Source organism: Ricinus communis, chromosome 10 (genome assembly GCF_019578655.1).
Source record: "Ricinus communis isolate WT05 ecotype wild-type chromosome 10, ASM1957865v1, whole genome shotgun sequence".
NCBI lineage: Eukaryota > Viridiplantae > Streptophyta > Magnoliopsida > Malpighiales > Euphorbiaceae > Ricinus > Ricinus communis.
This window is the reverse complement of record NC_063265.1, coordinates 1,425,292-1,451,934: the sequence shown is the minus strand read 5'-3', so window position 1 is coordinate 1,451,934 and position 26,643 is coordinate 1,425,292. Positions and strand designations below refer to the sequence as shown.

At 30.7% G+C, this 26,643-nt stretch overlaps 2 protein-coding genes and 3 long non-coding RNA genes across 6 annotated transcripts; all 5 read left to right on the top strand.

The window, feature by feature from the left end:
- The first annotated feature begins 598 nt into the window (after positions 1–598).
- Positions 599–13,445, top strand: LOC8270523 (5'-nucleotidase domain-containing protein DDB_G0275467). Of its 2 annotated transcripts, XM_002520536.4 has the most exons (13): positions 601–783; positions 854–1,052; positions 1,241–1,377; positions 1,491–1,640; positions 2,436–2,537; positions 4,110–4,274; positions 5,692–5,802; positions 6,742–6,839; positions 9,429–9,552; positions 10,281–10,370; positions 11,208–11,252; positions 11,692–12,012; positions 13,103–13,445. In XM_002520536.4, exons 1-13 carry the CDS (start codon positions 739–741, stop codon positions 13,130–13,132), a joined length of 1,617 nt encoding a protein of 538 aa, XP_002520582.1. In that variant the 5' UTR covers positions 601–738; the 3' UTR covers positions 13,133–13,445. The 2 variants fall into 2 exon arrangements, with proteins under 2 accessions (XP_015575578.1, XP_002520582.1); XM_015720092.3 differs by lacking the exon at positions 10,281–10,370 and having other exon boundaries at positions 599–783.
- On the top strand, positions 2,550–3,941 carry LOC125368626. Its single transcript, XR_007214293.1, has 2 exons — positions 2,550–2,884; positions 2,972–3,941. It is a non-coding gene; the product is annotated as an uncharacterized LOC125368626 (long non-coding RNA).
- A 7,153-nt stretch (positions 13,446–20,598) lies between the features above and the next one.
- On the top strand, positions 20,599–21,379 carry LOC125371294. Its single transcript, XR_007217597.1, has 3 exons — positions 20,599–20,654; positions 20,748–20,847; positions 21,194–21,379. It is a non-coding gene; the product is annotated as an uncharacterized LOC125371294 (long non-coding RNA).
- A 357-nt stretch (positions 21,380–21,736) lies between these two features.
- LOC125371335 (zinc finger BED domain-containing protein RICESLEEPER 2-like) lies at positions 21,737–23,245 on the top strand. The gene is made up of 3 exons (XM_048380047.1): positions 21,737–23,075; positions 23,120–23,138; positions 23,242–23,245. Exons 1-3 carry the CDS (start codon positions 21,737–21,739, stop codon positions 23,243–23,245), a joined length of 1,362 nt encoding a protein of 453 aa, XP_048236004.1.
- A 30-nt stretch (positions 23,246–23,275) lies between these two features.
- Positions 23,276–23,571, top strand: LOC125371295. The gene is made up of 2 exons (XR_007217598.1): positions 23,276–23,330; positions 23,420–23,571. It is a non-coding gene; the product is annotated as an uncharacterized LOC125371295 (long non-coding RNA).
- The last annotated feature ends 3,072 nt before the right edge of the window (positions 23,572–26,643 follow it).

Genomic DNA, 26,643 nt, shown 5'->3' with positions numbered 1-26,643 from the left:
CAAATAAATAACTCTAATCTCTTAAAACAAAATTAAAATGGTTTATGATTGATGTTAAAGTGGAAAATACGGAAATTGAAATCTAATTCAGTTGGCCCCTGTAGATTTCAACACAACCTAATGCAAAGCTAGACCTTGCAAAGCTCTGTTATACATTATTGTTGCTCTTCTCTGTTTGCAGAAGTCCCTTACTCGTCAGCCTTATATGAAGGACGTCGTTAGAATGCTTATTGTTGCTTCCAACTGATAAGAACGAAGATGACAATGAGTGATTGCTGCTGCGATTGATTAAAACAGAGATGGAGAAGAGCAGTGAACAGTGGTTGCCGCTGCTTGTGCAGATCTACAGAGATAAAAAAGAGATTTGATTTTGTTTTAAGAGATTAGGGTTATTTATTTGCTGACTAGGATAAAGTAAAGGAATTAGCAATATATGTGGCAATAAGTCTGTGGTATTTTATAAATTCAGCAGCCACATCAGTAAATAACTGCTGAATTCCTCGTTGGCATGGCAGAAGAAATAAAAATAATAGGAGAAGTACAAAAAAGAAACTAGTTGAAGGTTTTGTACCAATTGCATATAAGTGACCAAAGTTTGGTACAGGGGCACAATTTCCCGGCATTGAATTTTGGCGGACTTTCACAATCGTAGTCACTGTCACGAAACAAATGCAGCAGAAGCAGAATTATCTCTAATCATTTTCATTCACAAAAAGCCCTAAACACTCCATTACCCTAATGCCTCCATTTCGAACCCTTATCCCTCTTCGCTCCTTCATCCAGGTACACACTCACACACTTTCTCTCGTTATATATGTAATGTTATAACGTTTCGTGCTTCTTTTACATGTAGAGGAGCGGCATTTTCTCTCGTAGCTACAACGCTGTCCACTCCACGGAGGCACATCTTTTGAAATTAGAAGAAGATAGTCAAAATTCACTTCTTGATGGTGATGAATTAGCCAAAATTCGAACCGAGTTCGATGCAGCCAAACACAGTTTTATCAAGATTCCTGATGCCCTTAAAGGAATGCCCAAAATGAATCCTGAAGGTTCTTTAATAATAACTGATTTTTATATTTTTCTTCTAAATGTTTATTTAGATCTTGTTTGGCATAAATCGTGTGCAAGAGTTCCATTGAATTGAATTCTTGCAGAAGAGTTGAAAGAACTGAATTCTCACACGTAAGGGCCTTCCTGAACACAAGAACTGACCAAATTTATTTATTTGATGAATTAGGGATTTATGTTAATAAGAATGTGAGGTTGGATACTATACAAGTTTATGGATTTGATTACGACTACACTTTGGCACATTACTCTCCTAATTTACAGAATTTGATATATGATCTTGCTAAGGAGCATATGGTCAATGAGGTTAGTTTAGGCTATATGTTTGTTCTATTTTATTATCTTTTGAAGCTATGCAATGTATTCAGATGATTGTTTTATGATTTTTTTCTTTCCTTTTATTGCTGTCTTCCTTTCAGTTTAGGTACCCTGAAATATGTATGACTTTTAAATATGATCCGACTTTTCCCATTAGAGGACTCTACTATGACAAGAAAAATGGTTGTCTTTTGAAGTTGGATTTCTTTGGGTCAATTGAGCTTGATGGATGTTACTACGGGCGGCGTAAGGTATTCCTTCTTATGTTCCATTCCAATGATTTATTTTTGTCAATCTTTCGATTAATTGTTATATCTTCCATGCATGCTTACTTTAATTACTAACTTTTACTTCAATTACTAATATGTTGAGGCCTTTATAGAAAATTTGATTTGCTAATAATGACAATTTTTTTCTATAAGGCCCTCCTGAACATCCCTCTTTCATCATTCTGCTATGGATCTCAGTCATGCTTTGGCTCATTCTTGGACTCTTATCTGAGCACATTAATGTGTTTTCATTCTATGCTTGGCACTGAGCGTTTTGGTGTGAATCCTCTAACTGTAAAAATTTGAATTCCCATCATAGAAATTTTGGTAATCAAAACCCCCTGTATAAAAGAATTTTTCTATTAAAAAATATTTATAGTTTGGCACCATAAGAAGCTTTATATTTGACAACTTCAGATTTTCCATTATCTATTTTGATTCATTTTTTTTATTCTTTTCTCTTTTATCTTTTTTGACTTGCATCTGGCATTTTTATAAGGGAGGGCCAAGGATTCACCTTCGAACCTAGGTTACTAGGCTAATAGCACATGTGAGGCTTTCTTGATATGAAGAAGTCCTAAATCATTTCAATTTGAGGTCTATAGTTACTTTGTTTGCTGAAATATATTGTTCGATATTTTGAAGATGATAAGATTTTTTCAATTTTCTTTTACCCTTAATATCTTGAGTTATACTAACTCTAGATTCTAAAGGATAAATCTTTTTCCTTGGATGTTTTGCCACCTCGATCATATTAATTTCTGATTTATATTGCAGCTTAGTTTGAAGGAAATAGAACAGATATATGGTACACGACACATTGGTCGTGACCAAGCACGTGGGCTTGTTGGCTTGATGGATTTTTTTTGCTTTAGTGAGGTTAGTTTTTCATTGTTTTCCACTTTGATCTATGAAGAATAACAATGTACTGATAGTGATAACTTTAAGCATGGCTTGGACAGGCATCAAGAATTTAGAGAGTAGAGACAATGTAGAATTGTCATGTTTTGTGAAGTTGTTAAAATTTGATAAATGTAGACATCTATTCCTTTTGTTTCACTGCACCTGCCACTATTTTATAATTTCCTCGTGCTGTGCATCTGTGAGGAGGAAGGAGGGGGGTGGGTGCTGACAGTGTTAGTGGGTTGGGCAAGTAGGTGAAGAGCATGTTCCATGTCCTAACTTCTTATAAGCTGCTAGTTCCTCAACTTCTTACTCAGGCTGTTGTAAGTCCAAATCAATTACAATCTTTAAAATTTACCAAAAAAATTTAAGAAACTTCAGAATTTCTTACAACTTTATCTTATGACCAGCAATTCTTCAAACTGGTTTTTATTGACCAGTTAGCATGATGCCATGGCAGTTACAATTACTGAAAACTGAGAAAAAGAAAGGAAGAAAAACATATTGATTTTGGACAAGAATGGCGATTTGTCTGCAGCAATAGAAACCATTTTCTCCAGATTCAACATTTGCAACTGCATCTTAGTTGAGGTTGCGTTTTATCTTCTTCAATTGATCGAAAAACAACCCAAGCAGGGAATAATGGTTGTGTTCTCATTTCTTGGTTGGCTTTGCCTTATGGTTCAGTGTTTATGTCAGAGCAGGGAAGATGCTTGATAGTGGACCCAAGGCTATTTAGAGGCAATTGAGGTAAACAGCTTTGTGGAGAACCCAGGTGAGCTGCTTGGCGTTATGAACCGGGGATGTTATTGGCTCTTGGCTTGGGAAATGACAATGTTATGAACACAACTTGCTTATAGCAAACCACGCCCTTAAAGGACTCGGTACAAGAGTCAGTATTGGACTCACAAGAGATCAAAAAGCAGTTATGTGATCAAGGGTAAAGGGTAGCCTTCATTTGCATGTAAATTTCAAGTCATGTAGCAATTAAAAGAGTTGGCAAGAGGAAGAGGGGGAGAAACTTGGGGAGAATATGATGCAATTTGGCTTTAGAAAAAGATGGAGCAAACTGAGAAGTAAAGTGAGGGAATAATGTACACTTAATTTTTAACTGCCGTGCCAGCGAAGCCAAATTGAAGAAATGCCGGTCATAGCATAAAGTTGGAACGAATTGTAGACTTTCTTTGTCTAATTGAAACATCTTAAAGTTTGTGATTGATTTGAAATGAATATAAAAATCATGAACCTTTTCTTTTTTGTCATTAGACCTCTTTTAATTTGATCTTTTTTTTTTTTAATTTTCATAGTGATAGGAAATGAGGCTTATCTTGCAGGGCCTCATGAGATTCTGTGAAACTTGGTTGAACATAAGAACAATCACAATCAGGCGATCAATCCCTTAATGACATGGAATACTCTGTTCATTAACTAACAAGAGTGAGAGTTTCTAGTTGGCTACTTGAGATATTTTTGGTTGTACAAGTTGTAAATGATCTTGTCCCTTTCTTGTAGATCCATGAATAATATGTTCTCATTCTTATTTTGCAGGCATGCCTCATTGCAGATATTGTGCAGCATTTTGTTGATGCTAAGCTGGAATTTGATGCATCATACATCTATCAAGATGTAAATCGTGCAATCCAGCATGTTCACCGCAGTGGTTTGGTTCACAGAGGGATTCTTTTTGATCCTCATAAGTATCTCGTAAAAAATGTATGTGCTAACTTCTTACATGCTAGTTATTTTAATGCATATTGCAAGCTAGGTTTCTTTTCTTTTTGTGATTTTTAACTGGTGATTTTCTTTATATTTTAAAGAGTTAAATACCCCTAACATTTAAATTGCATTAGGGGAATTATATTTGGACTTTTTGGCTGATTAGTGGCACTAAAATTCAATTCATAGAAGTTCATCATACTTTAGCTTGATAACAAATAATTAACAGCAACTAAGGATAAATAGAATCCCTAATCTTGGCATGTTTCTGTGAACTAGATCCTTGATTAATAAAGTAATCATGGGAAAATTGTCTTAGCCACATAGCTAAGGCTAATAAGCAATAGGTAACGTTTTAGTCACATATCAAGAAATGAAAGAATAAAGCAAACTGTATAACTTGTATATTCAAGTCACATTGCCCACAAGTTCGATGACCCATATAAACTGAATTTTGAACTAAGAATTATAATCATTGAAGGAAAGACATACATAAGATCAAGCTACAAAAAGCATAAAAGCAATGCAACATAGTTACAAATTAGAAAAGAAACCTAAAATATGGCGATGAATGAATAAGTTATATGTTTCATAATTAGAGAAAGGAGAAATTAATTAGTAAACATTTTCAAATTAATTAAATGCCTTGCTCAAGGACCAAAAGCAAATATAAATTGAACATAAAGTTTGTGCAATCATAATCTCAAGGCAGTAGAAATAAGTAACATGTTGTTTCATTTTATGTGTTATTTTTTTCTGAGATGATAGAATCAATAAGTATTTCTTCGGATAAACTTCACTTACCAGATACACCATTTCTTCATTTCACAAAAGATAGCATCTAGTCCAAGATCATCTATGGGTATTGGACTCCTATAACATGCAAAGCCATAAATTAATAATTGTGAAAATTTGGTACAATATGTTGGTTATCATTCTTGACAAAGCCTTCTTAAAACAAAATGAAAGCCCTTAATGCTAGCATAAAATTAACCTGCAATTGAAACTTGCTGAAAATTGGCTACTGTTCATGGTTTTGGAAACTCGTCGCTTAGGTTGGTTAGTGATATTTAAAACTTTGCTCAACTGTATTCTTTATTTAGGATAGCATTTATATGCAATTAGCAAAGCAAGTTTTACAATGATATATAAACTGGATTACATTTAAAGCTAAGATTATTATTAATTCACGTACTGCATCTATTATATTAGTTACTCTTTATTGTAAATATTCTACTTAAGAGTAGCTACTTTTTTGTTTGTTGAAGTATCTGCCCTTGTTGGTACTTTTATATGTAGTATTGAGTTTGGTTGTTTAATAGCTTTTATTAGTTTTAGATGTTACACAATTGAGTTAAGTTGTTTTTTTTTCCCTCACGTTTTCTGACTATCCTTAACTGGGTGGATGTTGCAGGGCCAATTGCTCCACTTTCTTAGGACTCTGAAAGAGAAGGGGAAGAAGCTTTTTTTATTGACTAACTCTCCTTATTATTTTGTGGATGGAGGCATGCATTTCCTGTCGGAGGTAATCATCTCTCTCTTCTGAATGCCTAGAATACTCTAGTGGGACTGGTGGCATCTAATTGCCTTTAAGTGAATTTTCTTTTTCAACTTCTTCTGGATGAACTTTAAATTACTTTTTGTTTGTAAGATAGAAAAGAACAACTGCATGTAAATCTGGTTTTATGTTATTTTTCACTGATGATAGATCTTATGTTTTATGTTAAATTATTATTGCATCTTATTGCCAAAGGTAGTTATTGATGTATCTTTAGGAGTATTAAAGAAGATCTCGCCAATACGCATTATGCAGATATAAATGATTGAAGCAGTTAGCTGCGTAATACTTGTAAATCACTTAAATAGAATAAGTTAGAAGATATTAGATAGAAAGAGAAAGATTGAACTTTGTTATGTCTCGCTTCCTACTTCGTCTCTGTGCTTGTTCACATGCAGATCCAATAGTGTCTGCATGAGAATTTCCCTTGGCATCTGTTTAGTTTCTATCTTATAACTTTAACATTTTAGCCTCTTTTGCCTCGAGAGGGTGCTTATTCCATGTTTCTGTGAGAAATATCTCTACGTTCAAGGGCATTTCTTTAATTTACTATCAAGAAGGTTTGGAGATAAATTTTATGCGTTTTCAAGGCTGATAATATTCTCATTTGGATGAGGTAAAAAAGAAAAGGGATTCTCAATTAACATTAATCTGAAATCCACAGAAAAAAAGTAGACAGGGAAATGCTCCAGGCCAATTTTTACATTCATGTCAGGGCTTATTTTAGAAATATAACAAGTTTAAATTTTGTGGAAGCTCATCAAACAACTTGTTAGACTTTGCTTGTTCATTTGTCTACTGCTTGGTTGTTAATTTACTGCTACTAATTATTGGTACATTATTAACATTGTCATTAGTGCTTAAATTGATAAGAGCTTCTGTAAATTACTTTAACTTGTTCTTCAGGATTCTCTGGGTTGTAGAGACTCATGGAGGGAACTTTTTGATGTTGTGATTGCTCAAGCCAATAAGCCAGAGTTCTATACATCTGAGCATCCGTTCCGGTTGGTATTTTCATTTAGTAAAGTATTTTTGTGCATTTGCTAGATTATGGCTTTTAAGATCAAAACCAAAAATGGCACTCCTACACTTTTTTGCATTTCTGTTTTATTATCTGAGGCATTTATTATAGGGACTGCAACCACATGAATAATGAAGCAATACTGGTGGATTTCACTTCACAGCCCATAATTTGTTCTCAATCAACTCCTGTACTACTTTCCATCTTGAGATATTGTTTTTTTGCTTTAGATGGTGGTAGATATTATTTCGTGAAAAAAGACATATCGGCTTGTGGTTCACTGTTGATTAGCGACATGAATTACTCATGGTTCATATTAATACTTTTGATTTTGGTGTGGGGGATGCAAAGAACTGTTTTGCTAAATTTACCTCATCTAAGCCTAGATAACAAACAAATAGATGTTGCAGATGGGCCCTTAATTGACGAACTCTATTGTGTGATACTGCAGCTTCAGCTGCAAAAGCTTCTTCCATATATCTACCTCCTACTGCATATTCATTGTGTGGTCACCTGCTCCCTTCTATTCTGTTTAAACCTAATTATGGATCAAAGTTTTTCTTACCAAATCTCAATAGTGAAGTATCTAGGAAATAGATTGATTGAATCAAATGGAGTGCATCTGAAGTTTGAGGAATGAAAAGAAAGCACGATAGTTTCTTGTTTGAAGGAATGTGCCTGCATATGCTGGCATAATTTTGTACAATACGGTATTTGGAATTTGCTTATCATTGATTGCGGATTGTTGATAATTTTGATATGGTAAAAGTTCATTTGCTTTAACCATGACAGGGACTCGTGTTAATTTGTACACGTTGAAGTACATGAGTTAACTTTAGTGAAGAATTCAGCAGCATATTCTCAGGCATCTTGGTAGGCTTAATTACGGGACATAGGTTTTAATTAAAAGATAAGTCGTTTATTTCCATAGGTCAGGCTATACTGTGGCTTATGCAAGGGAAGCTTAGAAGAGAAACATGTATGTAAAAGATTCAGGGAAACTGATGACTTTTCAACCAAAGTTTCATATTCCTAAGCATTAAATTGGTGGAGAGAAAGAGCATACTTTTAGGTTTTTTCCTATGAAATGAAAGCTATTGTGGTTTAGTGACTGCCATGAATTGTTGATCACTTGGGCTTGATGATGAGGGGTAAGAGTGTGTGATCTCTTTAATTTCCTTGTTGTGTTTCTTGGGTTCTAATAAATTTCTATAATTCAAGGTATGAAGGGAGAGAATGATGAATTATATATTCCTACTTGTAAGTGTAACCCAAGTTCAAATCTTGAGTTCGTGCCCAAGCTCATTTGGGGTAGAATGATCTCTCTGCATTTATTGTCCTTCCTCTGGGCATTCTTTTGGTCAAACTAACACCGGTACAAGTAGTAGATGATTAATGTCGTAAACTCTGAAGGTCTTGGTGCAATGCCTTAGTAGAATTTGCAGTTCATGCAGTTGTAGAACGATGTATTGCAGTTTTCTTTAAAAAAAACAATGTATTGCAGTTAAAGAACCAAAAAAATGAAGATTTAGCAGAATCAGGAACAATTAAAAGATGGAGAACCTCTTTGGATGTAGAAAAACCGCAAAAGAAGTAGATCCACGAGTAGAGATGTAAAAACATAAGTGAAGATATAGAAGGTACAAAATCTGATTATGGCAAGATTAAAAGTCCCACTGTGGATGATCCAGACAATTGCAGACAATTATAGAGATAGACGATTGAATCACCATCTTGGATGCCATGACAAAGACAAATAAACCTGCACTTAAAAGTCCTAGGAATCCACCTAGAGAAAAGAGAACACTAGAGAGAAAATTATTAAAGTCTGTTAATATTGAAAACTGAACTACATAAGGTGCTTGTAGCCCTATTTATAGGCCTAAGGCCTTAGGCTAACTAGGAAACATAAATTTTATAAAATAGAAAAATAACCAAAATCTCTTAAATAAAATATTCTCCTAAATAAAATAAAATATTTGATATATTTTTTAACCTTCCTATTTAAAAGGTCTAAAATAGGAAGTGCACCAAAATATATTCTACTTAGTTTTTGACTAGAAAATAAGGCAACTTAATTATATCATATTATTTTAGGAATAATTTAATTAATAAATGTTCCTAGTTCGTGTCAGAAAAACATGATCAGTAACTCTACCTTTTAGTAGGGTCATTAAGTAATTTTCTATAAAAGATTTTAGCCCCTGTAGGCACATTCAATGTTTAGTTGATAGAATGTAGAATTCTATTTGCTACCTCAGCTGTGATTCTAGTTCGGAGAATTAGCATAGATGAAAGGTACAATAGGAATTGTATTTGTTTTCCCATGTGCTTCCAATGACAATAAATATATCTAGCGCCAAATTTGTCAGAAACTTAGAGGCGAAATGTGAGAAAAGAGGGAACTACTAGTAGTCAGTTATACCTCATATTATAAATTAAAATGATCCTTTCTTCTGCTTCTTTTTGTTTATCTCACATCACGTCCTTTTTTGAAATTAATACACCATGCTACTTTACAAGGAATTATGTTCTTTACTAACATCTAATTTGGTGATCCGTCTTTTGCAAGCTGCTATGACACAGAGAAGGACACCCTAGCTTTTACGAAGGTTGATGAGTTTCTTCCTAATAAAATTTATTACCATGGATGCCTCAAATCTTTTCTCCAAATTACCAAGTGGAATGGTCCAGAGGTACCCAAATTTTATTTTGTCTATTTTGTTATATTTCCAGTTCAGGATAATCATGCTTATTTTTATATGTAAAGATATATATAAGTCTGTTTCTTAGGTTGGTCTTCACTGTATCCATCTATGATAGAACTATTTAACTGATTGATCTTTTTGACAGAAACTAGATAAATTTCAAGCCAGTCTTTTGCTATGATTTCTAAGTTTTCTGGTAATTATGGTACAGTGATTCTCTTTGATGAAGTAAAGCTTTCGTGGTTATTGCCTTACAAATTAATATTTAATAGAAAAACATTTGGTGACGCATTGGGTGCACAAGAAATCTTCATATGGCTTATAATTGGTCTTTTTTCTTATCATGCCATGTTTAAGATTACGCGTTGTTTTTGTTTTAAGAAAAAGTAAAAAGGTTGATTTTTTCTCTCTCCTTTCTATAACAAAAGGTTGGAAATTATTGAAACAATTGTTCTTTAGTAAATCAATATCTTTTGGAGAAGATTTGAAAAGCACTTGCTGATGGAATGAAAATAATACAGAGGTAAAACACATTGGTGTACTCTACTTTCTTCTTCTTTACTATTTATGTTCATGGTATAAAATTACATGTAGTTTCTATATGGGGGTTGAGCAAGTTAATTCTGAACATCTTCAATGGCTGACAATTTTTATGCCGTAGAGAATGCATTTTACTTTGTATTGATGAGCACATGGTTTCTTCATTTCATTTTCAGGTGATATACTTTGGTGATCACCTGTTTAGTGATCTGAGGGGGCCTTCAAAGGCTGGTTGGCGCACTGCTGCTATCATCCATGAACTAGAAGTACGTCTTACCATACTGTTTTTAACTTGTGTCTGAAATGTTTCTGGCAATCATTTAGCACCTTGAAAGTATTTCAATAGATACTCATGTAGCTTTCATACAATTGGGAAGTTCCTTTTTGTGACGACAGATGCACTTGGGACAATTTATCTTTGCATTTATGGTGGCTTTTAGATGTTCCTAATGGTTGGTGTCACTAGTGAGGGTTTAAGGAGTATCTTTTGTTTTCCATTTAATTATAATTTCTCACTGCATATTCATACTTGAATACTGGTAATGCTACTTTTTGACATCTAGGTTAACATGGTTGTACTCCATTTAGTATTTTTCTCTCTCTCTCTTTCTCTCAAGTAGTTTTAAATTCTCCCTTTTCTTTTTGTTTCTCGCTATATTATCAGTTATTAATGCCCCCTGCTTGAATATGTTTCAGAAAGCCCCTTTAAGGTGTCTCATCACCACTCAACTCTTTTTGTCATTCATCATAGCTTTTGGAATCTCTGACCTATAAAACTTCTCGTTTAACTTGGTATTATGCTCTGTACTCAGCACAAAACCCAAATTGGTTTTCAGAGATTATTGTCATTTCTTAATATGCATTTCATTATTCTCCCCGAACTTCATATATGACATTGAACATCTACTTGTTCTTAAGAGTATTGCTATACCACACAAACTGCATGATTGAGTTGGATGAGGAGAAAAATAAATTTTGACCTTATACTTTTTTCTCAAGTATAAATTTTCAATTTTCTCTAGCCACTAACCTTCACCTTTACAAAATAAATTTTTGTTAAACCTTTCTACAGTTTTCTTATTCTGAGCATTTTCTTACTGCAGAGTGAAATACGTATACAAAATGATGACGGTTATCGATTTGAGCAGGTATGTCTTTTTATTCATCTTTTTGCACATTAGTCATTGGTAGTAGTGTCTGGTGTTTATCTCCATCATATTTTAACTTTTGAGTACAAATTTTGTCCTGTATAACTTGGTCTAAATTAGCGCTGTATTAGATAGACCCAGTGATGTAGAGTAGAGTGCTTTGGCTGCTTTTTCTTCTTTTTCTTTTAGAGGACAGAATATCTATTTATGTAAATCCCATGAGATATGATGGGAATAAGAGAGAAAAGAGGTTGGCTCTTCGCAATAGTCCCAATACTGGTATCAAAATGCCAAATAACTCTTTGAAATTATTAGGATCGTGCTTTAATGAGGCTTTTAGAGGGCACCATGTTAATCTCTGGAGTGTAAGACTTTCCTCCAACGTCCATCTCTTAAATGTTTTCTTTCTTCTTTTCTCGGTTCACTCTTTCTGATGCAGGCAAAATTTCATATCATACAAGAACTGCTTGGAAAATTGCATTCCACTGTAGCTGATGCTAATAGAAGTGAATCATACCGCTTGCTGTTTAAGGAGCTAAATGAGGAGAGGCAGAAGGCACGCCAGGTCATGAAGAGAATGTTTAACGAGTCTTTTGGAGCCACTTTTCTCACTGACACAGGTCAGGAATCTGCTTTTGCCTACCACATTCACCAATATGCTGATGTCTATACCAGTAAGCCTGAGAACTTCTTGCTCTACCCACCCGAAGCATGGCTCCATGCGCCCTATGATATCAAGATAATGCCACATCACTTAAAGGTATGTCTTTCTGCTCCTGTTCAAAATCTTCTTCTTTTTCTTGAATAATAAATGATAATTTTTCTTAACATATAACACATTGAGATGTTTTAATCTTTTCTAGATCAATCTTCTCATATTTGACTGGCTGCATGTTGAATTTGAAGGGTTTCTCAAATACATTTTCTAGAAGCTTTTGATAATCATGAAATTACTTAATATTCTTTTTCAACACTCTGTTAAATTAATAAATCAAGTTGGCTTCTGATAAAGGAAGAGCTAGGATGTACTCTTGCTTGAGGCCATTTAATGGGGTAATGTATTTACTTGAGGCTATCATACTGATCCTGCTAAATTAGAATTCTGCGCTGATAAACATAAAAGCATTTTACAGGACTTGGATTCTGTATTACCTGCTTCATAGATTATAAAATTCGCAATCTCTTCAGAAAAAAAAAACTCCGAGGAATCTTAAATAGTGCTGAAAAACATAAAAGCATTTTACAGGAAAATATTCTGCATTTGATGATAATGCTGTTTGAAGAGTTGGATTCTGCATTACTTGCTTCACAGATTATAAAATTCATAATCTTCTCAGAAAATTTAGAGGAATCTCAAGTTAAATACTTGGAAATCTACATCTTAAACCTTTGCAAAATTTTAGTGTAAAATTCATCTACAGTCGTTGAACATCTAACTGCTATTCGTTGAAAAAAACCCAAATACCCTATGTTTGTTCTGCCTCGAAATATGATATTAACAACTGATTCTTGTAATCTTGCTCTAGTTTTGGCATGTAGTCAAATGGAACTGGTTTCAGCATTGCTGCTGTATTGCTAATTAGGCCTTTTATTTTTCCTTTTGTTTTCAGGCCCTGTAGCCTAAAATTTGATTAATTATACGATTCAGTTTGATGGACATGATCCCTTTGTTATAATTTGATTTGCTCTATACCCACGAATCTACTGAAGAGGATGATTTTTCCTGAAGATTGATTATACTATATTATTATATATATTAATGTTATTTTCTATTCTTAAATATTATCCTGAAATTTTCTACTGCTGTTCTTGTGATTTCTTATGTTTTTTTTTTTTTTTTTTCCTTTCAGGTTCCAGCGAGCTTGTTCAAGAATCAATAAATTATAAACTTCATATGATATTTTTTGGACCAATGTTGCCAAATCTTCCGCACGGGTCTCATAATTATGATGCAACTGAGAGTTGGTCACTCAATGATGTTTCAGCAATAAGGAGGAGAATGCTTCGTATGCTTTCATCTGCGAGTCCTAGCCTTTTCTCTTTTTATATACGTATAATCTTATTATTCTTACCGAATTTTGATGCTTCAGGGCATGTTCTTTTGTCTAGTAGAAATTTTAGTTAGATTAGAATGTGACTAGACAACTTCTAAAAATGAACAAGATCATCGCAATGGGCATATTATTTTTATTACATCCATCAATTTATATTATTAAATTACAACTTGCTATAAATTGTGTATGCACCTTCCAATGTACATCTCAATGTAATGGCCTTTTGTATTTTGTATATACGTATATATTTGAAATTATTAAAATATTGTTATAATTTATTATTATTTACTAATCTTATTCTATTCTGATTTTATATATAGTTAATTTATTTTCTTATCATATCATAATCCCAATAGAATTAATAAGTCATTAATAAAATTCAATCATAATTCTATTAAAATTTTATTTACATTTCTAGTTCTTAATTCTATAAAAAAATATATGAATCTATCAACTTGCTTGTTTAAATAATTCAATCTAGATGTTTAGAGAATTTGAAAACAAGAAATTAAGAAAAAAGATACTTCTAAATTTTATTTACTTCTAAATTTTATTTTTGATATATTAATTTATATTCATTATTATTATTATAATATTTCATTCGTAGAATTATTTATTATTTTAAAATTTTTTATTAATATTTTCTTTATCATTAAAATTTAAAATAATTTATGCAAAGCAATACTAGTATATAAGTATGAAGAAATTTTTTTTAAACTGATTAAAATATTTTTAGAACTAATCAGTCATTAATAACATTATTATAAGTGAATTACTTCATGTGGTTAATATATTTATATATTAAACTAATTGTTCAGTAAATATTATTAATATTTTTCTCCTTTTAATCATAAGAAAAACGTCTTTTCTTATATTATTTTTCTTACTACTATTCTTTGAGAAATAAAATTCTATTTTTATTTAATATTATTATTATATCATATTATAAAATTAAAAGTAAAAAAATTATTTGAAATTAAAATATTGAAATTTTTTATATTTCTTTTTTTATTAACATGGAAATATTATTTGAAAAGTCTTTATAATTATTATTATTATTATTAAAATAATATAATTGAATTAGTTTAAGAAAATAAATAAAAATAATTATTCAAGTAAAATACATTATTTTTTATAAATAATAATTTTAATAAAAATATATTTGAATAAAATAAGCATATAAAGTAAATATTGATAATAATTTATTCGTCAATTTTTTTATGATTTATATAAATTTATTTGAAGTCTAATTATTCATTAAGTTTATAAAATATATAATAAATATATTGTCAAAGAAAATACTCATAAAATAATTAAATATGTTAATTAGATATTATATTATATATTAATCTATCAAATTTTTTATATTATAAATTTTATAATAATAATTTTTGTATGTAATGTGTGTGACAAGCAATATTAATCTATAATCTATAATCTATAGATATAAAAAAGCCAAAATTTTCCATTAGATTCCATGTGGCAGAATTTTATGAAACCATGTCATGTTGTTTTCTAATGAAAATGACATGTGATATATTCATGAAAACATTAGTTTTAAATATTTGTAAAAAAATAAAGGTGATCTTAAATGCTAATAATGATTATGATAAAAATTAATGATTTATTTAAATATAACACTTATTTTATTATGATATTATAATAAGTATAATAATTATTACAGCTACTACATATTTATAATAAATCTTATCTTTATAATAAAATATATGTTTATATTCATATATGTAAAATAAATGATAATAATAGTAAAACAGTAAAAATATAACAATATTAAATTTGGAACATAAAAGTAGTTAATATAAATTTTTGACATGTTAAAAAATTTATTGGTATAATATAAATGAATATATATATATATATGTGTGTGTGTGTGTGATATAAAAAAAAAGAATTCTAACAATATAATTTATTAAAAATAATTATTACAAATGAGAACTTATTAGTGGAAGAAATAAATAAAAAAATTAAAATTGACAGATTTGTATACTTCTCATATAGATTTACCTTAATATATAATAAATATAAAAATTTTATAAAAATATATTATACAAATATTATGAAAATGAAAATAAAAATAATTCTTTTATTTTTATATAATTACAAATAAATAATATGCAATATATAAGATGGATTTTTTAAATATAAAAAATAAAATAATCATACAATAGCATGAGCAAAATACTAGTGAGTATATATATATATATATATATATAAAGAAAGCCAAGTCTATCTAAAAAATTCTATACGGCAGAATTTTATGAAACTATGTCATTCTGTTTTTTAATGAGAAAATGACATGTGGCATATTTATAACAAATATCAATTATAAATATTTATCAAAAAAATAAATGCGATCTTAAATGCTAAATAATGAATATGGTAAAAATTTATAATCTATTTAAATATAAGATTATTTTATTATTAAAAAAATTATAATTAGTATAATAATTGTTATAGCTATTACATATTAATAATAAAATTTATTATTTTATAATAAAATATATGTTTATATTCATATATGAAAAAACAAATAATACTAAAAAATAGTAAAAATATAAAAATATTAAATTTGAAACATAAAAACACTTAATAGAAAATTTTGTCATGTTGGAAAACTTATTGGTACAACATAAGGAGTAGAAAATTTTTTCAATATATATCTCTATATGCGATATTAAAAATTAATAATAATACAAAATAAATAGTAAGAATTCTAATAATTTAATTTACTAAAAGAGTTACTACATAGGAGAATTTTAAAGTGCAAGAAATGGATAAAAAATATTAAAATTGATAAAATTATATACTTTTCATATATTTTTACTTTAATATATAACAAAATACAGAAATTTTATAAAAATAAATTATAAAAATATTAATATAGATATAAATAAAAATATTATAACAATAATAATAAAATATATTCTTTTATATTAATATAATTACAAATTAAAATATATACCACAATACAATAAATTCTTTAAATATAAAATAAATAAGATAATAATGAAAATGAGCTTTAGAAGTGTTGAATCAAAATTTTGAGGTGTCTAACCTATTTATTGACATATAATAACTTTGCTGATTCATATACAAAATAATTTCTAGGAAAAAATTTATTTATTAATATATTTCTAATGTTAATTTATGTAAATATAATTAATATAAAATTATAATAGTTATTATATAGGTCAAGATCGTTAGTATATGTATTTAATCTATACATATAAACTTTTTAAATAAAGAACTGTTGTATTTATTTGAAAATATATTATTAAAGTATTAGCAGAAGTATTTGTTCTACAGATAACAACTAATTACAATTTAGCTAGTTGTCTCTGGTCTGAAATAAGAAAGGATCCTGGATTGACAAGGATTTCTTTTTGCTTTGTATTAGTCAAGCTGCTGTGGAGCTGTGTTATGCATACAAAAGTTAATTCTAAATAGGGTTGTAATCAAATTAAATCGAGCTAAGCTTTGACTAGGTTGAGTATGACTCTTCCATTATCGAACTAAGTTTGAATTAAAGTTATTGAGGATATTCCGTTTTGAGGACTCTTCAAGCTCAGTTCTACAAGACAACAATCAATAAGTAGGGAGCACCGGCGGAGAGAGACCAGCAGGAAGACCGAGGAACCCACTCCAACAATCAAGTCAGATAGAGAAAGAGAAAAAAGTAGTAAAAATAGAGTTGGAATAACTAATTTAACTTTTACCTTATCCATCATGTTCTTTATATATGAAAGCAAGTGGGGTTTTAGAGAATCTCTCATCATCTTAGTCAAATTAGATGCTGCCACATGTTATGTACTTATTACTTTGTCTTTAAGCTAGATCTATAGGTAACCCGCTAGATGTCCTTGGTCGGGTCCGTCTCAATAGCCATTTTCAGATAATACGGTGGTGGTGACACGTGTAATATGATGGGACCACTTAATCTCTTATTTTTATGGCTCAGTCTCTGAGGGCGACTAGTTTTGGTCTTCAGGGACACCTATCAATCTTCTTTTCAGAGACTTGTTATCACTAGTCCAGCCATAGTTGATTGATTATTTATGTTCAATATGGACAAAATGCGTATGTCCTTTTACCATCTATTTTCCTTTGCTTGTTTTCTTCTTTTCTTTTCTCTTTTGTTTTGTTTCCTTTTTTTTCTTTTACATGTTTAAGACCAGTCTTTCATGATTCTTTGTCAATAGTGTGAGGCTCAGATTCAGCTCCATCAGCTACATCTTCATCTACATAGTTGCATATACCTACGACAGCAATAACTCATTCTCTTCTGTTTTTTTGAAAAGAAGGATTACTCCATAAATATGAGAAATCAACTACAAACATATCACAAGATTCATTCAGAATGAAGAGATTCAATGGGAATATACTAAAATGGAGACAAAAAGAAGATTGAGGTAATTAATCTCGATTCACAAACTCAATCAAGTAAAAAAAAAAGTAGAGATATGATTTTAATATGTATTGAGAAATTAATATTCCTTTTAATGTTGGCTGATAGGTGTAATTGATTTTTAATTTTTTTATTATGCATAAAAAATTCACTTTATTAAATATATTTTAAACAATTTTGATTCAAAATTTATTTGTTTAATTTGATAATTTTTGAATGAAGAACGTACCAGTATTTATATACTATAATGTTAAATGGAATCAAAATATGAATTACATCAACTTTGATATAATAGGGATAATAATGTCAAAAAATAGTGATTACAATAGTTTCATATAAATGCTACCAAATCAACTAAAAATTAATCAAAGATCAACCATACTGGAAATCAAGTATCAAATTAAGAATGGCTATTTCCCACTAAAAATAGAAATAATCCAACCATGTTGTTCTACAAAGAGCTCAATAGGATAGAACCAGATTGCACAAAATATCCATTGTGCATAATAGTTTTGAATCAAGATAAAGAAATCAACTTCTTCAATTCAACAATCACATTGCAAAACAAAAATATTGTCATAAATGAAGTAGGTACATCAACAACAAAACAAAGATTAACAACCGAAGAACAGATAGAGAGTTATATATGCAAATTTAATGAGCAAAAAAGTTAGAGAAGAGGAAGAAGTATAAAGCAAAAGTCAAGAAGAATATTGTGATATCACACACAAGGCATTCATAAATAAACTAAGGTTAGACATACAAGACAAACAAACTCTAAAAACAATAATCAACTTCTATGCTAAACCACTTACAATATAAGGTGGAGAAATCTTGTGAAAAATAATATTACCTATAATGCCTATATGACAATTGCAAATGGAAACTTAGAGCTTTAAGAAAAGCCAAAACAAGCATGTTTAAGAGTAAAAAAACTCAACAACGTTCATAGCTGCCCTTTGAAAATAAGACAACGATAAAAAAAAGTAACTACTACATCTGAGATTACATAACAATATATCTGTAGCATCAAAACTACACTTGTAAAGATAACAAAAGATACGGAAGATAATTACAGTGTATCTGTAACCTACTTAAAAGCTTAGAGATCAAAGAAGAAACATTAGGAAAAAACTAGAAGAATCTTATGGGATATTGTCGAGCTACCTGCACATGTTATAAAAAAAGAAATTTCAATTTAGTTAAAGAGCCGCAAACAAAAGAAAATTTGACATTGCTATATGTGTTCATGGCACTTGAACCTTTAATAAAAGGATGTTGTATACTAGTAATAATAGTAGATGAAAATTTTCTCAAATCTGTACATAGAAGAATACTTCTCTCGACAATCACACAAGATTCTAACAGTGAAATATTTTCTTTACCATTTCGTATAGTAGATTATAAAAATAATGCATCTTGAGAGTTTAAAAAAAGTAAAGGACGCATTTGGATTGAGAAATGAAATGTGTATTGTATCAGATAAATATGAAAGCATCAAAACAATGATCCAAAAGATTTATCCAGAATTCAACCATGTGATATGCATATTCCATTTGTATAACAACCTCAAAACAAATTTCATAAGAAGTATAAAGAATTTCAATAAATCTTTCTTCACAACAGCAAAGGCATACACAGAAAATGACTTTAAATATTATATGTCCGAGATTGATAAAGTAGACAAATCTATCAAACTTTAACTCGAAAATGTAGGGTAGCCTAAATGGACAAGGGCACACAATATGAAAAATAGACATACAATTATGACAACAAATATACTTGAATTATTGAATGTAAAAAGCAGAGGCGCAAGACATCTACTGGTCACTGCTTTGTTGGGGTACCTATGTGCTTTAATATAAGAATGGAGGTACACAAATAGAAATTTTGCAAAGTCTACTTTCACAAGGCTAGTAAAGAGAGAAGAAGATATACTCAATGAAAACTACATTCAATCATTGAAAATGAAGGTCAGAATTATAAACTCAAAAATAATTCAACAAAAAACTACATAAAAGTTCAAAAACATAAAACAACTAAAAAACTTTCTAAACACCCAAATAACTAAAAGTCCTTCTACTTCTTCTTCAACTGCAACTTTTTGGAGGAGCTTCATCTTCATTTTCAATATCAAATTCTTTTTGAAGGAGATTCACCTTCACTTGCAATATCAAATTCTTCTTTGAACTTAGCATGGCTAAACAATGAAACAACAGCCCAACTCCTATGAAATTTCATACTAAATTTAGAAGTCTAATCTTTTTAATGAATAAAGTATTCGACAAAATAAGTCATAAACACACCGCAGTCACTTAACAGAATATAGAATAAAAATTAATAATTTAAAATAATTTTATATCAATATTTCACAACTCACATGTCCTCCTAAGTAGACCTGTTCAATGGGCTGGGTACCCGCCCGGCCCGCCCAGGCCCGCACTATTTGGGCCGGGTTTGGACAATGATTTTTATGTACAAGCCCGAACTCCATAAAAGCCCGTACTTTTAGGGCACGGGCTTGGGATTTATATAAAAACCCAACTTAGGCCCGGCCCGGCCCGATATATAATTTAGTTAGAAATAAAAATGACATACCTGGGAATCGAACTCGTGGCCTTTACTACCTATTAAGTGTTATATACCACTGGAGTACACGCTGTATCTTTTTATAATTTTGTTGTGATTAATAATATATCAACAAAAGAACCCTAAATCTAAATGTAACAATTTGGCTCCCATTGCAATTGTTTGACGCCTCCTTCTCCTTTCAGCTGTACTTAGATCTGTGCGGCTCCTTCTCCTTCTCCATCTCCATCCAACCAAATCCTTCTCACCGCTTTGGCTTCTTATTCACCTACTTTAGTCATAGGTTTTATCATCTTCGGCAATTACCTTCTACTTGTTCTTGTTACTAACACTGTATGCTTTTATTTGGCTATATTACGAGTCCTTCTGTGACTTTGGACAGGGTGCTTGTTCAAATTACTTATGTTTACTTGTGATTTGTTGTAGAGTGTAGAGCTCACAAGTGAAACTATTGAATTCCTGAGGGGAATCTACAAATTGTTCGACCTGCAGAACTTGAAGATATTTTTTCTACTGCACCAGAAAGGTACTCTAGCTTTCTCTTGAGGCATTACTATGCACCCAGATGGCTAATCTCCCATCTTTTTATTGTTTGTTTGATTTTGGACTTCTTTGAATATGGTGACTGATTTGTTTAAATTTCGTATTCACATTAGTATTGTTGATGAACACGTGGAACCTTTGCACATTTGTAAATGTTAATTTGTGTTTCTGATGCATGTTATGATAAACTGGTTCTAACATGGTTTTTTCCCATCTAAGTGTTATTCACATACGGATTAGAGTATTTATTCTTTACTTTGTGTTTCCAATGTATATATCCAACCTTATTCCTATATTACATTTGACAAATATTTTTTTTTATAATGCAGATTAAAATTTAGTTCATGGCTGAGGAACAAAATTCCATAGTACCCCAAAATGACAAATATAAACAGCCCATTGAGGATGGCTTTGCAGAATATGAAGTTTCCAAAAAGCGAGCAAAGACTACTTCAATTGTTTGGGAACATTTTGAGCTAATCACAAAAGAAACAAATGGAGATGAAGCCAAAGCGAAATGTAAGTAATCGTAAGTCTATTTTGGCTGCAAAAATGGAACATCACATTTAAGGCGTCATTTAACTAAATGCACAAAAATTGGAACTGCAGATATTAAACAATTTCTTATAGGTAGTGAAGTTTTAAGTGATGGGAGTAATTCTATAAAGAATTATAAGTTTGATCATGATGGATTGCGCCATTGCATTAGCATGTTTGTTGTTGAAGGTTCTCATCCTTTTACTATTGTAGAAGAAAAGGGTTTTAGGCGCATGTTGTGTAAGGCGTGTCCTCAATTTAGAGTATATAGTAGGCATACTCTAAAAAGAGACATTCTTTCTTTGTATGTGAAAGAAAGGGATAAACTTAGAGAAATGATTTTCAATGCTCCTGGTAAAATTTGTTTGACAACTGATAATTGGAAGAGTCAACATACAAAACTTGAGTATATTTGCATTACTGCTCATTTTATTGATGATAAGTGGAAACTACAAAAGAGAATTTTGAGATTTAGAGCATTAGTTCCACCTTATGACATTGTGCATACTGATGAGATTGACTTATTTTTATCTCAATGGAATTTGAAGCATAAAATATTCTCAATCACCGATAATGCTTCTTACAATGATACTATGATTTCTATCCTTAATGGTCGCCTCGCAACAAAAGAGTTTCTCGTATGTAATGGAGAGTTTTTTCAAATCCGTTGTTGTGCTCATATTTTAAACTTAATCGTACAATCAGGTTTGGATAGTATCGTTGATATTATTAATAAGATCGGAGAAATTATGAAGTATATTGATAAATCACAGGTACGTAGAAAAAAGTTTTTTGATGTTGCAAAGAAAAGTTTTCACTTAGATGTTAGGAGAAGATTTAGGTTTGATTGTCCTATGAGATGGAATTCGACTTATACAATGCTTGATAATGCTCTTTACTACAAGAATGTGTTTGATTATTTTGGGAGTAGAAGTCATGTACTTAGATCTTATGAAATCTCAAAAATTGAATGGAAATATATTTCTATGGTTCATAAATTTTTGAAGGTGTTTTATGAAGTGACAATTATGTTTTCGGCTCATAACACTCCTACTTCAAATTTATTTTTTAGAGGAGTGTGGAAAATCCATTCAAAGTTATTAGAAGTTGCAAATGAGCCATCTCACCTTCTATGCAATACTGCTAAGACTATGCAACCTAAATTTGACAAATATTGGGCTAATTACAATGGAATTTTGAGTTGTGTTGCACTTTTAGATCCTAGATGCAAAATAAATTTTTTGAAGTATTGTTATGGGAAAATATATGGGAAAGACAAAATGGATGAGATGGTAGAGAAAGTTGTGACTACCCTTCATAAGTTGTTTGACGAGTATAGACAAGAAACTAGTTCTAGTGTTGGAACTTCAAATGAGGAACCATCAAGTGGTGGCAATTTTCTCAGTGACATGGGGGATGAGCAATTTGAAGATTACAAAGAGTTTTTGGGTGAAACAACTACCACACATGGTAAGTCACAATTAGATCTTTATTTTGAGGAACCAACTCATAATTTGACTGAAGATTTGGATGTTTTGGAGTTTTGGAATAAAAGTTCAATGAGATATCCCGAACTCTCAAAAATGGCACGCGATGTTTTATCAATTCCGGTTACAAGTGTTGCTTCAGAATCCGCTTTTAGCATTGGAAATAAAATCATTACCGCTTCTAGAAGTTCTCTTAATTCTAAGACGGTTCAAGCTTTAAATTGTCTCAAGGATTGGATTCGTGCGGAAGGTAATAAAAGTTGTTTATTTATAATTCAATCTATTTTCTGAATTTTATTTTTAAAATTAAGTTTTATAATTGACTAATTTTTATTTTGTTAATTTTTGTCTAGGTGATTTTGCACCCAAATTTGAATCCGTCAGTGAGGATGATATTAGTGATATTGATGGCGAAGAAGAAGTTGAAATTATGGATTTTTAGGTAAGTTATTATTTACATATTGATTTAGATTACTAGTTATTTTTATTTATATAAAATACTTATTAATTTAAATATTTTTTGTTTTGTAGGAAATGTGAATTTGCCTTGAAGGAGTTTGTTGTTCTTTTATTTCAATTTTTAGAGTTTTATTTAGATGGTTTAAAATATTAATTCATATTTGTGTCTTTATTATCATGATGAACATGATTACTGGTTTAAAATTTGAATATTTATGTTGAAATTATGTTTAAATTTTGAATATTTTTATTTAATTGTCGGTTTATCAAGCCAAGACCGACCCGAGCCCGACCCGAGCCCGTCCAGAGCCCGCCCTAAGCCCGGGCCCAAGCCCGACCCGAGCCCGCGAAGCCCAAGCCCGACCCGAGCCCGCCAGGCCCGACCCAAGTCGCCCCGGATCCGACCTCCGCCTAATGCCCGCCGGGCCGGCCATAAAATTTCGGGCCCGGCTCTAAGATATTAAAATTTCTCGGGCCCGGGCGTCGGGCTTCCAATTAATTCAGGCCCGGTCAAGCCCGGCCCGAGCCCGCCCAGGCCCAACCCATGATCAGGTCTACTCCTAAGTAGGCAATCCATTAATCATTTCCATATGAAATGCTTCAGTCAAACTCTTGTGGGATAAGAACACAAATTAAAATTAGTATCCTTTCGCTTCTCATAAAAATCAAAAGCAGTAAGAAAGTAAGGCAATAAAATATTACGATTCCAACACTTTCAATACAAATTTATCATTTAATTTAGATATAGGCAATAAAATATTGCGATTCTAACACTTTCAATACAAATTTATCATTTAATTTAGATATCGAAGAGTTATAAACATAAATGCAGCGATTTATAAAACTCAAACGATCCAAAATGCAATGCCACAATTTGCCAACATGGATAGAAAATAGGATATGATCAACAACTACTCAATGAGTTGAACATAACATAGAACATCCAAAAATATAATTAGCAACATAATAAGAAATTGAAACAATAGATATATTCTTCTTCCTTTTCAAATAATCAATAACAAACTTGTATGCGCTGATCAAAAAAATTATTTGTTGTAGTACATCTCAGAAAACGGCCATGAATCAATTTCTGCTCCTTTCGCAATTAATAAAATATCACATCCATATGCTGAAAATAAACAAGAAAAATAATAAACAAATAAAAGCTAAGTTAAAACTAATATTAAATTAGTATTCCTTATACATCAAGTATATATCTAGTATACTATAAGTATATTTTAAAAGATAGTAAATATAAAAATAAATTCTAAAATATCTTACAGATGAAAATAAATACAAAGAGTGAAAATTCATACATAATAAAATAGGATAACCACAATACTAGACCTGTTCATGGGCCGGGCCTGACCGGGCTTGATTTTATTTTGAACAAGCCCGAGCCTGCCCAAGCCCGAGAATTTTTTAATATCTCTTAGCCCAAGCTCGAGCCCGAAATTTTTTAAAAAGCCCGGCCCGGCCCGACCAATAGTTAAACCTATAAATACGGATCGGGTCTGGGCGGGTTCGGGTCGGGCTTGGCGGGTTCGGGTCGGGCTTGAATTTAGTTTTATTTAAATATATTATTAATAACAATAAAATTATAAATAGAAATAATAGGTAGCTAAGTAGTATGTAGCACTTAATTATAAGTTGAAGGTCGACATTTTTTTTTTTCCTAATTAAACTAAACATCGGGCCGGGCCGGGCTTGTACACAAAAATTGCTGTCCAAGCCCGGCCCGAAGAGTGCGGGCCGGGCGGGTACCCAGGTCCATGAACAGGTCTACACAATACTAAAGTGTGTGAAACCAAATTTGGCGGCCAATCATTTCAATGTCAAGACTGAAAAGAGGCGTAATTTTATCATCTTTATCATAATATATCTTTTCCCTAAAAAAATATAAAAAATACAATCGCAGAAAGAATTAGAAAAAGCAAAATATAGTAAAAAAACACTAAAATAATTATTTAATTTTCTTTTTCATTTGAGCATCCAACTATAAATCAAAAACGAACTTGCTTCTTAAAATCATGATAAGTACTAAAATCATTAGTAAATGACATAGGCCACACATTAGCTTCTTAGATTTCTTTACTTCAACTCTATCTTCAAAAGAACGAAACTCAATCAAGAAAGATGATTTAAAATGGAAAACTAGGTTTAATCACCCTCTAGAATCAATTGGTGTATCAACACCAAAATGTAAGTGTACAGTACTAGAAACAAGACCAGAATCAACAACTTACAAAAAAGAGATAACAAAAAAGTATACTAAAAATTAACTACAGATAAACAAAAAATACAATATAAAAAAAAATAATTAGCATACCCGAATAGCTTCATAGCATTAGCAATTGACTCTTTCGAAACTACAAGATTAATTTTATTAAAAGAAGATCCAAAACTAACTTGGCAATTCCTATCATTATTTTAGAGAAATACAAAATTTAAATTTAGAACACATTCAAAATAAAAAAGAAATAACAAAATAAAACAATTATATAAAAGACTTTATCAACATTGATCACAAACACCGCTACTACTATCTATACCAATCATTATAATCACTACCAATAAAAATATCACTAACATTATAACTCAAAGGAGGCGTAATTACATCATCTTTAGCATCATATATCTTTTTTCTAAAAAAAGAAAGATAATACAATCACAAAAAAAGTATTAAAGAAATATTAAAAATAAACACTAAAATAGTTATTTGTTCTTATCTTTCATTCTAGTATCAATATTAGAATATAAATATACAGTATTAGCAACATGACTAGAATCAACAGCTTGCAAAAAAAATAAAGCATATACAAATCATCCAAAAATCAACTAAAGATAAACATAAAATACAATATAAAAATAAATCAGAATACTACAATATAAAAAAAAATAATTAGCATACCCGAATAGCTTCATAGCATTAGCAATTGACTCTTTCAAAACTACAAGATTAATTTTATTAAAAGAAGATCCAAAACTAACTTGGCAATTCCTATCATTATTTTAGAGAAATATAAAATTTATATTTAGAACACATTCAAAATAAAAAAGAAATAACAAAATAAAATAATTATATAAAAGACTTTATCAACATTGATCACAAACACCGCTACTACTATCTATACCAATCATTATAATCACTACCAATAACACTACTAAAAATATCACTAACATTATAACTCAAAGGAAGCGTAATTACATCATCTTTAGTGTTTTCTAAAAAAAGAAAGATAATACAATCACAAAAAAAGTATTAAAGAAATATTAAAAATAAAAACTAAAATAAT

Coding starts and splice junctions, on each gene's coding strand:
- LOC125371335 (XM_048380047.1), top strand. CDS start 21,737: ATGATTTTCAATGCTCCTGGTAAAATTTGTTTGACAACTGATAATTGG.
- LOC8270523 (XM_002520536.4), top strand. CDS start 739: ATGCCTCCATTTCGAACCCTTATCCCTCTTCGCTCCTTCATCCAG. Junction 1,053..1,240: donor GCCCAAAATGAATCCTGAAG/GTTCTTTAATAA, acceptor TTGATGAATTAG/GGATTTATGTTAATAAGAAT. Junction 6,840..9,428: donor ACATCTGAGCATCCGTTCCG/GTTGGTATTTTC, acceptor GTCTTTTGCAAG/CTGCTATGACACAGAGAAGG.